This window comes from Mus caroli, chromosome X (assembly GCF_900094665.2).
Source record: "Mus caroli chromosome X, CAROLI_EIJ_v1.1, whole genome shotgun sequence".
Taxonomy (NCBI): domain Eukaryota; kingdom Metazoa; phylum Chordata; class Mammalia; order Rodentia; family Muridae; genus Mus; species Mus caroli.
The window spans coordinates 128,254,349-128,270,497 of NC_034589.1; the positions used below are offsets into that span (position 1 = coordinate 128,254,349).

General features: G+C 39.9%; 1 protein-coding gene across 1 annotated transcript in view; it reads left to right on the forward strand.

The window, feature by feature from the left end:
* Positions 1 to 595: 595 nt before the first annotated feature.
* The window catches only part of Rnf128 (ring finger protein 128), a 61,166-nt gene continuing 45,612 nt past the window's right edge, over positions 596 to 16,149 (forward strand). Inside the window, exon 1 of the mRNA XM_021152760.2 lies at positions 596 to 1,279. Coding sequence (XP_021008419.1) covers positions 796 to 1,279 — 484 coding nt within the window. The 5' untranslated portion in view covers positions 596 to 795. The remainder of the gene's footprint in view (positions 1,280 to 16,149) is intronic.

A 16,149-nucleotide genomic window follows, 5' to 3' on the forward strand; every position in this document is an offset into this window, starting at 1 on the left:
AAATTGCTTGCAAGAGGCATCTGGTGTAGTGTGTTAGCCTCCGGTAGGAAAGACACGTATAGCACTTGCTGAGATCAGGGAAAGAGAAACGTGCTGTTTGGGGCCACTAAGAAGGTAATTAAATAAAGGGAGCAATGAGGACGTGCTTTGCTTGTCCTTTCCGGGGGGAGGGGGAGGGGGAAACAGGAAGCCTCTAACCCCAGCACTAAACACCTACTCAGAACTCACACCCTTTGGACCTGGGGCTGTTGAGAAGTACTTTCCTACCACAAAGCCCAAACTCCCCTTCAGGCAAAGGAGAAGGAATTTGTGCCTTTCAAAACCAACTCCAATCCGACTCCGAACTGAAAGCTTGTAAACTGGCGCATTCTCCAGTTTCTCGGGCCGAGGATTCTTCCTAAAAAGGACAGGACACACCTGGCTGGCCAACCTCGAGTCTCTCCTGTAATGTTTTCCCATCCTGTGACCCTTTTAAGAGGCGGATCCCGCAGTGTCCTTTTCCTCTCCGCTTGCTCGCTCGCTCGCTGGCTCTTTCTCCCAGCCACCTCTACCCCCAGCCGGGTGGGCGGAGCTTCGCGCGAGCGTCCGAGAGCTCGACGAGGCCGCGGCAGTCGCGAGCGAGCATCCCTAGCGCTTGCTTGCAGGAGCTGCGTCTGCAGTAGCCTGGCCGCTGACGCTGCGTGCAGGCTGGCTGGGCAGCCTGCGACCTCGCTGGCCCCGCGCCCGCTGCTAGCCGCCGGCTCCCCACCTGGTTCGCACCTAGTCCCAGCCCGGGTCGCCTGCCGAGTGCGCGCCATGGGGCCGCCGCCCGGGATCGGGGTCTACTGCCGCGGCGGCTGCGGAGCTGCCCGGCTACTGGCTTGGTGCTTCCTTCTAGCTCTGAGTCCGCACGCGCCCGGTTCCCGGGGAGCCGAAGCCGTGTGGACCGCGTACCTCAACGTGTCCTGGCGGGTTCCGCACACCGGAGTGAACCGCACGGTGTGGGAGCTGAGCGAGGAGGGCGTGTACGGCCAGGACTCACCGCTGGAGCCCGTCTCCGGGGTCCTCGTACCGCCCGACGGGCCCGGGGCGCTCAACGCCTGTAACCCGCACACCAATTTCACGGTGCCCACGGTTTGGGGGAGCACGGTGCAAGTATCTTGGTTGGCCCTCATCCAACGCGGTGGAGGCTGCACCTTCGCGGACAAGATCCATCTGGCTTCCGAGAGAGGGGCTTCTGGAGCGGTCATCTTTAACTTCCCTGGGACCCGCAATGAGGTCATCCCCATGTCTCACCCGGGTGAGTGCAGCTACTAATTTGCAGCTCTTCAAACCTCTACTGGTGACCAGCTTCCCCGGTTTCCTTCCCTGCTTGTCTCTCCCTGTCCCTTTGCTTGGAAAGAAAACGGGTGCCCCCTTTTTTGCCCCCACTAAGTAGAGCAGGGTCCTCCCAAGAGACTTCAGGTGTAGGGGTTGGGTGCAAAAGAATTCTTCAGAATTTAATTTGCCTCTGGTGGAAAAGGGTAAGACAAACGGGGTGGGGTGCTTGGGGGGGGGTCGCAGAGGCTGGCACAGTTGGGGTTTTCGCTTCTTTTCCTGGTGTTTCACAGGGGTGCTTTCCTGGGATTAAGGGTGTGGGAGGGTGGGCATTGGCTTTTAAACTAGGAGGGAGAACATTGCCTGGGAATCGCTTTGCAGTATAAAAACGGATTTTTCTCCTCTCTCTGGGTTTCTCTTCACATTTCCTATGAATCGAGTACAAGATTATGTTACAGGACTCAGCTAACCTCATTGTAATTTTTGTGGAAACTTTAGCTTAGGAGTTCTCTGCCCAGTGGTCTTGGATCCCAAGTAGTTCTTCTTATCAGTGCTTTTGTTTGTTGCCTCTTGACAAACCTGATTTAGCTTCTTGAGTTCCAAGGCAGGCGATTAATGTTACTGAAAATAAAATAAAATAATATAAAGGCCCAGACTTTGTAAAAAGTCATCCAGGTACTTCTGAAATGTGTGGACATGGTGGGGGTGACTATTTAACTCCCTTCAACTGCCTTTACAGAAACCTCCTTTTTGTGGTTTGTGATCCTAGGACCTGAAGGACAAAGTGTGTGTGTGTGTGTGTGTGTGTGTGTGTGTGTGTGTGTGTGGTGGTGGTGGTGGTGGTGTGTGTGTGTGTGTGTGTTGCAGGGGAACAGGAGAGAGAAGGGAAGAGTCTAATAACAATGTTTCCTGGCTGTTGAGAGCTGGGCCTAAAGTCAGACCTTGATTCAAATTTCTGCGCTGGTGCTTCCTAGTCCTGTGACCTTGGGCAACTTATCTGAACTCTGAGTCTTGGTACTCTCTCATCAGTCAAATGAGACGGGATAATAAGAAACCGATTATCCACAGGTTTGCCTCTAGGGTAAAAATGAAATCAAACCTTCTAGAGTCTAGGGCAGTGTAACTAAAGGTTAGCAGAGACAGAGACTCCTTTAGGAGTCCCTGAAGGAAGGAATTTAGTTATTTAACTGCATGAGAATGTGTGTTTTGCTTGCAGTACTACCATTGGCTTGGCCTGGAGAGCTCTGGCCCTGAGTGAGGGGCTGTGTGGCACAATGGAAAGAGCACTGAACCCGGAACCCCAGAGATTGGAGTTCCTGTAAGCTCCCTCCCTTGCTTTGCTCAGCTTTGTGACGACCTTGTCCAAGCTACATGTCAAATGGCAGTGTAAGCATTGGGAGGTGGGCACCAAGTTGGCAGAGCATGCACAGATACAGCAGAGATAAGAGAACACAATGGTCAAGATCAGCTCTAAAAGGCTGCAGTTCTTAGATTTAGTATATTGATTAAGGGAGCAAACTTATCTTTCCTAGATGATAATGCATTGATTAGAATGCAATTACATTTTAAAGGCTACTCAAGTTGAATAATGAGGCTTAGGAAAATTTCAAGTCTTTATTTGGCTATGTGATTTTACAAGGATTTGACTTAGTCTTCTCCAAATGAGCTTCATTTGCATGAATGATTCTCAGTTGAATAATATATTTTATTGAGAGCACGCCAGGTTAAATGACTGGACTTGTGTGAAGGATATTTATCTGGCAGTTTTAGGAGACAAAAGTAACTTTTGGTGAGCTCCTACTGTGTGCTAGGCTTTCCATCTACACATTATTATTATTATTTATTAACAGGGACTATGGTGTAGTAGGAAAAACAGACATTCATCAAAGTCAAGATTGACAGTCCAGTTCTGGATTTAACACACAATAGCTTTGTGACCTTGGGCAGCTTATTTAACCTTATTGAGTCTTGGCTCCCCTACTTGTAAATGAAGATGATATTTATATTGTGATAATTACTAAGAATAACATATAAGCTAGGTAGCAGAGGAGAAACATCCATAAATGCTAGTTGCATAATAGATTAATGATAAGAAGAAGTGAAAAGTGAGTGTACAAATATATGGTTTTCCAGTTACCACTTTGAAGACATGGATGTCCTGAAAATCTAATTCGGTCTTTTGCATTGCAGGATCTCATATAGGAAGAAAGAAAGTCACAAGTGCACTGAAAGATATTTGGGTACTTTTGAAGCTTTTTAGTACCCGAATTGATGACACAAACAATATTGCTGTTATATGAACTACCCAAAAAGCTAACAGATACTTTTGAGGCATAAAATGACACTTCTCTATGGAACTCCTAGAGAAACTACTACTTTTCAGCATAGAGAGAAAGGACTTCATTCCCATTTGCCATTGAGGATTTGGGACGTGTTGTGTGCTGTTTGCTTTTCTCTCTCCTGAGAACAAATCTGGGGCTTCCTTTTAAGCAGCTGCTTGACCATAGTGGGTAAGTGGGACGGAGGTTTAAGTTTTAATTCATTATGTATTACATGGGGCCACCAAACATGAAAAGCCGTTGCTGCCTTCTTTGTTTACCCAGTCTTCACAGACTGGGTAGCACACGGGGGCTACACATGAATCATTTGAACAGAATACCTCTGCTTTCACCTACCAGAACTGGAAAATCTTTTATACCCATTGTTTCAAGTGATTGAAATGAGGGGTTTGAAACCATTTCTTTTGTTTTTGTTTACTTGTTTTGGAGGCAAGATCTTACTGGGTAGCCCAGAGAGGCTTCCAACTCACTCTGTAATCCAATGACTTCAGGCTGGCTGTAGGCTGATTGTACTGCCTGTTGAGATTACAGGCCATTGCCATGCCTAGCAGAACCTTTATTTATTTATTTATTCATTCATTCATTTATTCCGTTTTGGAGAAATTTTACAATATCGAGCAATCATTTAGGAAGAGGAAGCTGTAGTTTAGTGGATGAAAAGGTGTTCTGCTCTCTGAGGATGGCGGTGCATGCCTTTACTCCATGCCAAACAGAGGCAGGCACATCTGTTACCTCTGAGTTCAGGGCCAGCCAGGGCTCCACAGAGAAACCCTGTCTCAAAAAATAAAAATCACACAAACGCAAGAAAGTGTAGTCTACTATCGACTTGTGCAAATTATATTTGTATTTTATTATGATTGCAAACTATTCAGAAAACCCAGCTTCACATAGAGAAGGTATTACAAAGGATACATATGAAGTAATAGTTTGCTGTGGAATACCTGAATATACATGAAATATACATATATATGGAATATATATGAAATATACATATATATGGAATATATATATGAGATATGTGATGTATATATGAAATACATGTGAAATATATATATATGAAATATATGATATATATATATATATATACACACACACATATATGTGTGTGTGTGTGTGTGTAAAATATATATATTTCAACCAAAGTGATCTAGGAACTGAGAAGAGAATTCTGAGGAGAATTTGGTAGCAAAGTTTAACTATTCAGAGTCACTTCAAATATGAAAATCAGACGAAGAGCAGCCAAAATTTAGAGTAAGCACTGCAGCCATCTAAAATGTCGATTTTCACAATGAAGTGTGTTAAGCATGCCTTCTCTATTACACAACATAAACTTCTTTCTCGGATCAAGCAGATGGGCCTAAGCCATGTCTGCTGTCTAATTGAGCTCAGCCTACGGGTTGAAGTGATCTGTATACTTGCTGGTCCAATTTTCCTTGCACCAATAGGGGCAGGCATGGGTTTCTTAAAGGACCCATGTAGAGCTACAGCGTTCCTCATTTATGGCACATTTACAAGTACTTGAAACATGTGCGAAAAGGTGATAGGAGAAGCAGCGTTTCTGGGGGGCTTTAGATTTTAAAAAGTGAATGAACTAAATAGTGTACATTAATGATTGGCTGCTCTTTCATCAAGCATAGTGTGGTATATAAAAGTTGCTTAGCTGGGCGTGGTGGCGCACGCCTTTAATCCCAGCACTCAGGAGGCAGAGGCAGGCAGATTTCTGAGTTCGAGGCCAGCCTGGTCTACAGAGTGAGTTCCAGGACAGCCAGGGCTACACAGAGAAACCCTGTCTCGAAAAACCAAAAAAAAAAAAAAAAAAAAAAAAAAAACAAAAAAAAAAAAAAAAGATAAATAAATAAATAAAAAAGAAAAAGAAAAGTCGCTTGTATACTTTATTGAAAGATACTATAGCGCATTAGTTAAAAGAATGGGGCCTGCCACTCACTATTTCTAATCTCTAGAACACTTGTTTTACTTCTCTGAATTCTCTCTTATTCAAGGTAGGAATATTTAAAAAAAAAATAAATCTCTTGAGGTTGTAGGATTAAATGAGCTAGTGTTGACGAAATGTTCTTAGGAATCCCAGTAAGCTAGCTAAATGTATTTTATAAAATGAAAATTGAGTCCTATGTTTAGAGACCAAAATTTGAAAATGAGCAGCCTATGGTACTTCAAAGTCTGCATAACTCAAAATCTTAATTTAAACCCTCTAGGCAGAGAGTAGACCGGAGAGATTTTTTTTTTTTAAACAAGGAAAAACTCCTTTGATCTTCCTAGCTTTGACATTCTCTTCTTTAATAGCTTCTTTTCAGTCAAGCTACCAATCTTTTCCTTTTCCATTCAAAAAGAACCTTGAAATACTATTGGTTTGAGCTATCTCACTATGTAGTCCAGGTGGACTCAAGCTCACTGAGATCTGCCCACCTCTGCCTTCCCAGTGCTGGAATTAAAGGCCTGAGCCACCAAGCCTGGCCCTGAAATTTGCTTTTAGACTGACTTATCACCATCCCAATATCCTAGTTCCTTCTGGACTCCTTTTTTTCTTTGCTTCTTGAATAAGTTAGAATAAGTTGATTAAAGCATTGGGTGGTGATAATTTACCAATATGAAATACCAATGCCAAATCCATTTCCAGACTATCCTTCATAGCTCTTTTCCATTGCATCTCACAGCCCCCCCCCCCATTATAACAGCTGCAGCATCCAGTTGATGCTATCACTTTAAATACTGTCACACAGTCCCCTTCTCTCTTGTGATAATTAATACCCTGCTTTCGGTTCCTGTGTCTTCTCTTGGAGAGACACAGAAGCAGCTAGCTTCCTGATTGGTCTCCTTGTCTCCAGTCATTTTCTTCCTGTACACAGTTCTTCCATGTTGCTACCGGAATGCAGCTCTGATCACATAAATGCCCTTGCCTATACATTTTAAAATACTCTGCTCAGCATAACATACACAACTGAATTGGTCTCAAAGTCATTCCAAAACTTTATATCCCTCTTTACTCCTATCTGTCCTCTCCTAGTATCAGTGGTTTAAATGTGCATTTTTAATAGTTTTTAAATCGTTGTGAGTGTGTGCTGTGCATGCCGTAGCATACAGGGAAACTCAGAAGATGACCTTTAGGAGTCGATTTTCTCCTTCACCTTAGAGTCTGGGGAGCCACCTCCAGTCATCAGGCTTGGGCAGCGAGCTCCTTATTGATTTTTCTAGATGGGGTTTCTCTGTGTACCCTTGGCTCTCCTGGTACTCATGGCTGTCCTGGAACTCACTCTGTAGACTAGGCTGGCCTAAAACTTCTGAGTGCTGGGATTAACAGCATGAGCCACCATTGCCCAGCTGTGCAGCAAGATCTTTAACATGCTGTTTGAGTTCACTTGAGTTCACTTTTACCCATGTGTTCTTTCTAACTCTGCTGGTCAGAAACCCATTCATCCTTCAAATTTCAGCACAAATGCTTCCTCATCCTTGAAGATACTTTTTTTTTCTTTAAAAATTGCTTAGCTTTGTTTATTTATTTGAGACAGGGTCTCACTATGTGTGCCTAACTGGCCTGAAAGTAGATACATAGGCTACGTTGGCTTCGGCCTTCCCCTTGCTTGGGCCTCTTAAGTCTTAAGTCTTGGGAATGCAGGCATGGGCCAGTTTGTGCATGCCAGTATCAATTTTAATTATTGCACACTAATTACACATATTTATGAGCCTCAATTGTGGCATTTCTATACAGCCCCCCCCCAACTCACCCCTGTAGTCCACACCTGAAACAAAATATCAGTTCAAACAGCATCTCATCTCTTTTCATACTTTCTGCCTTTTGCTGGTTGTTATTTGTTGATATACATTTTCCTTCAGAGTAGATGGTAGTCATTTTTATGTTTTAATTTTTAGATTCTTCATAGGAGCCTTTGTTCTGGGTGTACTTTAGAAATGCCTTTTAAATTGCCGTCGGCTCCCAAGAAGTCAAATGCCAGAGGGTCATAAGATCCACTAGAAAGGTATCTCAGGCCTGGCAATGGGGCTATGTTTTATTGAGCATTATTAACTCTGTGTGTGTGTGTGTGTGTTGTCTGAGTGTACGAAATAGAGTAAACGCCATATTCTGTGAAGAATTTAGGATTTCATAGGATGAAGAACATATAATAAAAAGATAGAAATATTTCAAATTAGAGGCTCCTTAATTTCTGTAGGGACCAAGTAATGACTAAATTCGATGTTATTTTTTTTTTTTAAGCAAAATGACTTGGGTAACAAGTGAAATAATGACAAATGAATTTTAGACTTTTTACATTGCGCTTTCCCTGTGCTATTTTTGGATGCTTAAAAAACTATGCCAGCCTTCAATTTGTATCTCCAATTAAAATGCTTCCATCGAACATGTTCAACTTTAAATTCCCCAGCATAAAATGAGTTCACTTTTAAGGAAAGAAATATAGCTAGATCAGTATATTGATTTCTTTGCACATATAGTTTTTTTTCCTCCTCTATCTCTGGGAAATACAGATGATCACATATCTACTATCACATTTAACCTCTACACTCCCTATCTCCTTTCGGATTTTGTTCCCACTTCTAAAATGATAAAAAATTGTAAGTAAAAGCATTGAGCTTCGATATGGAATGCAGTATACATAGTACAAACATACATTTCTTTGTTATTTTCTGATTACACAGCTAAGGGTAGGTAAGATATAAAACACATGATCCTCCTTCCAAAGCACAGAAGGAAACACCATTAATAATTTTTCTATGTGTAAGTATAGCATTATATTTTACATTTGTCATAGTCACAATTTTTCATAATTAATGCCATGTTAGGAATATTCAGAAAAAATTAAAGGCATACAAATTTGAAGAAAAACACATTTTTCATATTTAGTGTTTTTTATGTTTTCCAAGTATATACTATTATTATTGTTATTGTTGGTTTACATATCTATTTTTTTCTTTTTTCCCATCAATTCACTGTCTCAATTGTAGCCTCCCCTTATCAGTTCCTCCTCCCCCACATAACTCCTCCCCCACCTCCCTCCCCTTCTTCTCTGAGAAGGGGGAGGGCCCCCAGGTAACAACCCACCCTGGCACATGACATCACTGCAGAACTATATATATCCTCACTCACTGAGGCCAGACAGGGCAGCCCAGTTAGGGTAATAGGATCCACAGGCAAGCAGCAGCTTTTAGGGTAGCCCCCACTCCAGTTGTTCAGGACACACATGAAGACCAAGCTGCACATGTGCTGAATATATGCCAGGGGCTAGGTACAGCCATGTATGCTCTTTGGTTGGTGGTTCCATTTCTTGGAGCCCCCAACGACCCAGGTTAGTTGATTTTGTTGGTCTTCTTATGGAATTATTCTTACTTTATTTATTTATTTATTTATTTATTTATTTATTTACTATTTATTTACTTTGTTTGTTTGTTTGTTTTTTGAGACAGGGTTTCTCTGTGTAGTCCTGGCTGTCCTGGAACTCACTCTGTAGATTAGGCTGGCCTCAAACTCAGAAATCCACCTGCCAGGTGCTGGGATTAAAGGCGTGAGCCACCACTGACCAGCATGGAATTATTTTTAAATTGTACATATATACTGTGTATACCACAGCCCTAGATCAAAACCCAATGCTTTTAATTACAGAGTTGTTGGTCTCTCAGCTCCTTCTCCAGCACTATGTCTGCCTATATGCCACCATGCTTCTTATCATGATAAAACTGTAAGCCAGCCTCAATTAAATATTTTCCTTTATGCAAAAAGAAAAAAAAAGGAGTTCTCTCATAGTTAAAGGTTATATCAATTTACTAGGGACTGGAATTGAACCTGGCTCCCATTAGCTAGCAGAAAGAGAGTGCAATCGTCGGATAAGGAGCAGGATGATTTGCATCAGTTAAAACAAAAATATGTTCTGTATAGATGGTTACATAAAGATATACTCAAGAGCTCTAAAATGGTCTACTCTACTCCATTTGCATTGTCTGTTGTGGCTTTGTTCTCTTGAAAGTTTTTTTTTTTTTTCTGAGTCAGGGTATGGTCTATTCCAATCTGCCCTCCAACATACTATGTAGCCATGATGACCTTGCAGTACTGATCCTCAAGCCTCCACCACTGGAGTGCTGGGGATACATGTGTGTGTGTGTGTGTGTGTGTGTGTGTAAAACCAAGCTCAGTTTCTGCAGTACAGAGGATGAAAGCCAAGGCTTCTTACATTCTAGGCAAGCATTCTGCCAACTGAGCTTTGATGGATTTGATCAGCATTTGTGCTCGAGTTCTCTTTCTCTTGACATTCCTATAGGTGATATCTTTTCTTACAGTTGAGACTTTCTCCCATTAGTTGAAAGTAGCTTTGAAAAAAATTCGATTCTGTCTACCCAACAGTAGAATGGTCTTGGAGTTTTTTCCAAACTTTGATAGGGTTCCATGTATTTTCAGAGAGGATTGGCACTGGGTTAGAGATTCAGCACTGAAAAACAGCATATGATAATTTATATGTGCATATGTAATATGCACATACAATATATGCATATATAATGTATACATATATAATATAATAATGATATATGCACATGTAATAAGTGTGTATATATATATATATATATATTAAAGTACAGCATACAAACTAAAAAGGTATATAAATCATTAGCTTGAAGCTCAGTAAATTTCCACAAATGAAAGCACTTGTGTAACCTGTACCTAACTTGATAAGTGAAATAATATTGAATCTCAGAAGACAAGCAAATAACCCAATGTGAAAAAGGTTTGTACCACAGTTATCAATTGGGTCCAATCAGCCACAGAAACAGTATGGTGATTTTCCTCCCATACATAGTGTTGGATGTTTATTACCAAATACATGGGTATTTTTATGTGTGCTTGTTCCTGGGTTTGTTGTTGTTATTGTTGTTGGAAAGAATTTTAAAATAGTTCAGAGCCACTCCACTTTTCCCCACAACACCCACTTTGGAGCTCTGCATGAGACTCTTTTGTTTTTATTTCATGCCCCACTCACTTCCTTTTCAGCTGTATATGGCCTTCTATGCATCACGGTATGTGGTACTGCTTGCATTTGCCAATAGACTAACTACAATATTGATTTCTTAGCTAAACAAAGTCTGGTGATTCAAGCTGAGCAGTGGGAAACCAGATGTAATTGGAGGCTATTTGGTTCAGAATCTAATTGTGAATTACTTGGTTTTAACACTTGAACAATCAGGGACCAACCTGTGACTTTGAGTTAATGCTATTCATTTTGACCTTTCCGGGAAGATGATGGTACTGAAATTTCTTGTGCCTTATGATCTCTCTGGAAGTGGCTTAGACAAATGCTGCCTGCAATTAACAACATCTTGGCATTTAAAAAGAAAATAACACCATATTATTATCATTGTTGGTGAAAATTACAGGTTATTTTCCTCTTCCTTGTTTTTCTGTATTCTCTGATTTCTTAGTATGAATATATTTTACTTTCGTAACCAGAAGAAATTAAAAAAAAAAAAACCTCAATATGTCAATAGTTTGATAAATCTTAAAGAAAGAATTAATGCTCTAGTATAACAAAAACATATAATTATAGAATAGGTTACAGACTGAGGATTTAGGAATTGCTGTGGCCTTTTAGATACAGTTGTGTGGTTATTAGGTTACATCCTTCTAAACCTTAATTGATTTTTATATGTATAAGAGACTGCAACACTAAAGAACTTGAAGGCCTACAGTCTTCCTATTTTGTTATGAAATGTTTCTCTTTTCTTTTATATTTATTTTTTTTTTATCTTCCCTTTGTGCACATTGAAACCTAGATAGCTCATCTTTCTTTCTGTTTTCCTTTCTTTTCTAGAAGAGGCTTGCTGAATCTCACTAGCATCCTCCAGCATCCATTTTATTGACTACTTTTAAGACTGAGACTTACTGAATGACTTAGTATATGTTGATCATTTGTACCCAGCAGCACTAGCTGCTCTGATACAGTTTTTGTCACTCTAGAAAGGAGGATGCATTTTTACTAGAGTAAGAACAGGAGGGACCTTAGTGCTCTTGTTTTATACTTTATTAATGATGAATAGAACATTTTGGCTCATTAAAATTGAATTACTTTTTAATTTCCATTAAAACTACTTTTTCTTATGTGAAACTCCACTAGTTTGTGATTCACACAAGAAACCCTTGAATATATAGGTTGCTGTGGTGCCATTTTTTTTTTTCCTTTTAAGAAACTTGCCCCACTTTCTGCCCTATTCTCTACCTTTACTGATCTGGTTAACTCTACCTTGGGTACTCTTACACTCTGCAAATACAGGTATGTTCTCATTCTTTTTCTTCTCCTTCCTTCTATCTCACCTCCTTCCCCTAAATTCTCCCACCCCTCTTTCCTTAGTTTCTGATCTCCCTTGCCTTCTTCCTTTTTAAAACTGCTGTTTCCTTGCTGCTGCTGCTGCTTCTGCTTCTTCTTCTTCTTCTTCTTCTTCTTCTTCTTCTTCTTCTTCTTCTTCTTCTTCTTCTTCTTCTTCTTCTTCTTCTTCTTCTTCCTCCTCCTCCTCCNTCTTCTTCTTCTTCTTCTTCTTCTTCTTCTTCTTCTTCTTCTTCTTCTTCTTCTTCTTCTTCTTCTTCTTCTTCTTCCTCCTCCTCCTCCTCCTCCTCCTCCTCCTCCTTCTTTTGTTTTTTGAGACAGGGTTTCTTTGTGTAGCCCCGGCTGTCCTGGAGCTCACTCTGTAGACCAGACTGACCTTGAACTCAGAAATCCGCCTGTGACTGCCTCCCAAGTGCTGCCATTAAAGGCATGCACCACCACTGCCAAGCTCAGCTCCTTGCTTCTTTTGAAGTGAAATGAATCACTATGTATCAGTGCTCTTGATATATAATTGACCTTGAGCATGTAGTTGCACTCACTCCCATATCTGCCACGAAAACTCCAACCAACTATGTAATCCTCCTGATTAAATTTACCTTATCATGTTCTAGTATTCAGGATAAATCTGAAATGTTCTTGTTTGTTTTGCTTTAAATATTATAGAGATATGATTTTTGGAAAAGTTTTCTTAAATTTGGGGTTAAGTAATATTATTTTTATTTTCTTACATTTTAGTCCTCATTATATTTTCAACATGCAACAGTCTGTGTGCTCCTTTGAACATCCAATCTCTTTAGCAACATTACTGCGAGGAAAAAAGTGTTTTCTGTAGTTCCAGATAATTAGCTTACAGATAAACTTTAGATATTACCCATTAGTGTTTTCATGTTTCTAACAATGATAGTCCTGCCGCTCTTCAGCTTATTCCATTTCTTCCAATTGTGCTGCTTTGGACTTTATTGTATTGAGTTTCTTTGTCATATTGATCATGGTTCTCCCTCACCTTTCCCTGTGGTTCACCATGAAGAAGTTTTGTTTTTCTAATTTTAGATGATCTCTGAACATAATATTTATTCTAATAATGCTTATAATATTCTTAATTTTGAGATATTTTATTTACTTATACTTTAAATGTATGAGTGTTTGCCTCCATGTATGTCTGTGTACCACATGCCTGCAGTGCCTTTATTGGCCAGGTGAGCACGTTGGATCTCCTGGAATGGAGTTCCAGATTGTTGTAAACTACCATTTGGGTGCTAAGAACAGAACCAGAGCCCTCTAGAAGACCAGCTAATGTTCTTAATTGCTGAATCATTTCTCCAGCCCCTATTCTTAAGGTTTTAAAAAATATATCTTAAATTTGACTTGTGCTTCAGTTAGCCAGTAGCTTTTCCAATGCATCTTTTCTCTTCATAGAGGATTTAAAGTCATTTGGATGGAGATGAAGATTTTCATTCATACATAAAGCCATGAGCAAACCATCTATAACACTGTTCCCAAAGTGCTCTTCTAAAGAGTTTTTGCATCAAATTCTTGGTTTCCACCCAGTCTCTTTCATTTTCAAAAGCAAGTAAGAGGTGTGAGATAACAGAACTGGCCAATGTAAAGATTATCTCTCACCTCCTTTCTGTAGTCCTCTGTTGTGTGTCTTTTCCTAGGAAGACAGAAACAAGTATCTGCTCATCTCCAATAGGACATTGACCAAAGAAACAATTCAACCTGAGTCTAGCTTAGTGAACTAGTGAGTTTATTGTGATTACTCACAGGAGTATGGATGGCTTAAAGCAGTGGCATCACTTAGAAGCCCACTCCAACATAGGTGATGACTCATGAAAGTTGTATCCTTGGAGTGCCCTGCAAAACTTGCAGAGAGCTCAGCCAGCAGGAGACTTCTCTCCAACAGTAGTTACTGCTTATATAACCTTAGCGTGAGGTGGGGACTTGTTTTTAGTTATTTTAAAAACTTTTTTATTCAAAATAATTGTACTCTGATCACAGTTTCTCCTCTTTTGTATCCTCCAAGATCCTCCCCACAGTTCATGTTTTTTGTTAATTTCTTTTTATAATACGCTATGCTCATGTTATATTCCCTCACGCTAGAAAAAAACTTTCCAGAAACTTTTTCTTGGGTAAGTAGAGCTTTTGAATCTTACTAGGATTTAGGAATTTTCTGAGACTTGTGAGTTGTTTATTTCCTGAGCCTTTTGAGTGTTAATTGTTCCCTGAGTCTTAACAAGTTTTCCACCTGGGTGGAATATTTCAACAGCACTCGCAAACCATTGCATGTTCACCACTTCTTTTTTGACTGATGTCTGTTACTTAAACTTGCTAACAAGGTAAGGGAACTTACTTAACCTTAAGTAATGTAATGAAAGGCTGACAGATAACCTTTGATAGTGAGGAAACCTATTTGATTGCTTTATTTCTTTATTTCAATCTATGGTACCAAGGGTGAAGGTGTTCCTTTTGAAAGTTGAAGATAGCGTATTACAATGCAAGAACAGGTGTCCTTGAGCCTGATTTCTTGACGTGAATTCCTGTTCTACACATGAATAAATATGTAATACTGGGCATTTTGACAACCTGAACCTCAGTTATCTTATTTGTGAAAGAGACCCAGTAATACTTATTCTCCATGATGCTATAAATAAAGTGTTGAATACATAGTGAACAATTGAAGAATGTTAGTTCCCTTGAACTTGTTGCTAACAGTTTTATTAGTTTGAAACCATAGTTTTCCTTTGGTTGTTATAGTTTTTCAGTTTCATACTTTGAAATATGTAATTGTTTTATATTCAAAAGAAGAAAAGAACAATGACACCCATTTTGCTTCCCCACCCCCCGGGTAGTTTCTGAAAAATGATAGGAAAATTGCATAATGAAGAAATGGGTCTAGACATGTGGCAAATGCCTGTAGTCCTGGTACTTAGGAGTTTGAGGCAAGCCTGGGCTACCCTGTCACAGATAAAACAATGACAACAACCATGGACATAACTCAGAGGTAGAATGCTTGCCTATCAGATGGAAGTCTCTGGGTTTGATCTCTAGTACCATAAGAAGACAAAGAAAACAACAAAAAAAAAATCAAAAAAAGAAAAACCTACCAAACAAAAGTAAATGGGCTCTAGGAACAACTGTCATGTCTTCCATTTTAAAGTCAGAACAAGACCTTAGTATTAGGGCATTAAACTCCATCAGTGAAAATGTTTATGGCCCCCTTTCTAGCATAGAAGTAATGAGAAAGAATTTGGGAATCAGATGGATTTTAATATGATTCTCACTTCATTTATCTCCTGTAATATCTTTGTATGCTTTGCCAAATTAATCTCTTTAAAACTTGGTTTCTACCCATGTGGAATGGAGAGTAATAATTATGTGTACATTATAGACTTATTATGATGGATAAATATAGATAAAGAATTGAGTGCACATTTTAATACATTAAAAGGAAAGCTTAATTTCTCTTTCACCTAATCTGTAGTCCAGTCTTGGAGACTAGCACTGCACATCACTGTATCATTTCTAATATGCCAAGAAAACTCAGTTCAATTTCATTTAATGTATTGTTTCTGAACTTCTTTATCTATAGACTTTCTTTTTATCTCCAAAATACTAAACATCTGAAATATATATAATTTGGGAATTCTGATTAGCATACACTTCATAATTTCTCCCTTCTCCCATTATTTTTTTTTAATTTTGGCCTCATAATATTAACTATATCAAAGTCTTGTCAATTTATAGAAATGACTAAGCCAGTAAAGTTACTTCAATCCATTATAGCAAGAAGAGAATGCTTCAAATGTGACAAAAGTGTGGATACTTCACTCCTTCTTAGAATGGGGAACAAAATACCCATGGAAGGAGTTACAGAGACAAAGTTCAGAGCTGAGACAGAAGGAAGGACCATCCCGAGACTGCCCCACCCAGGATCCATCCCATATACAACCACCAAGCCCAGACACCATCGCATATGCCAGAAAGATTTTGCTGACAGGATACTGATATAGCTGTCTCTTGTGAGCCTATGCCACTGATTGGCAAATACAAAATAGATGCTCACAGTCATCTATTGGATGGAACACAGGGCCCCTAATGAAGGAGCTAGAGAAAGTACCCAAGGAGCTAAAGGGGTCTGCAACCCTATAGGAGGAACAACAATATGAACTAACCAGTACCCC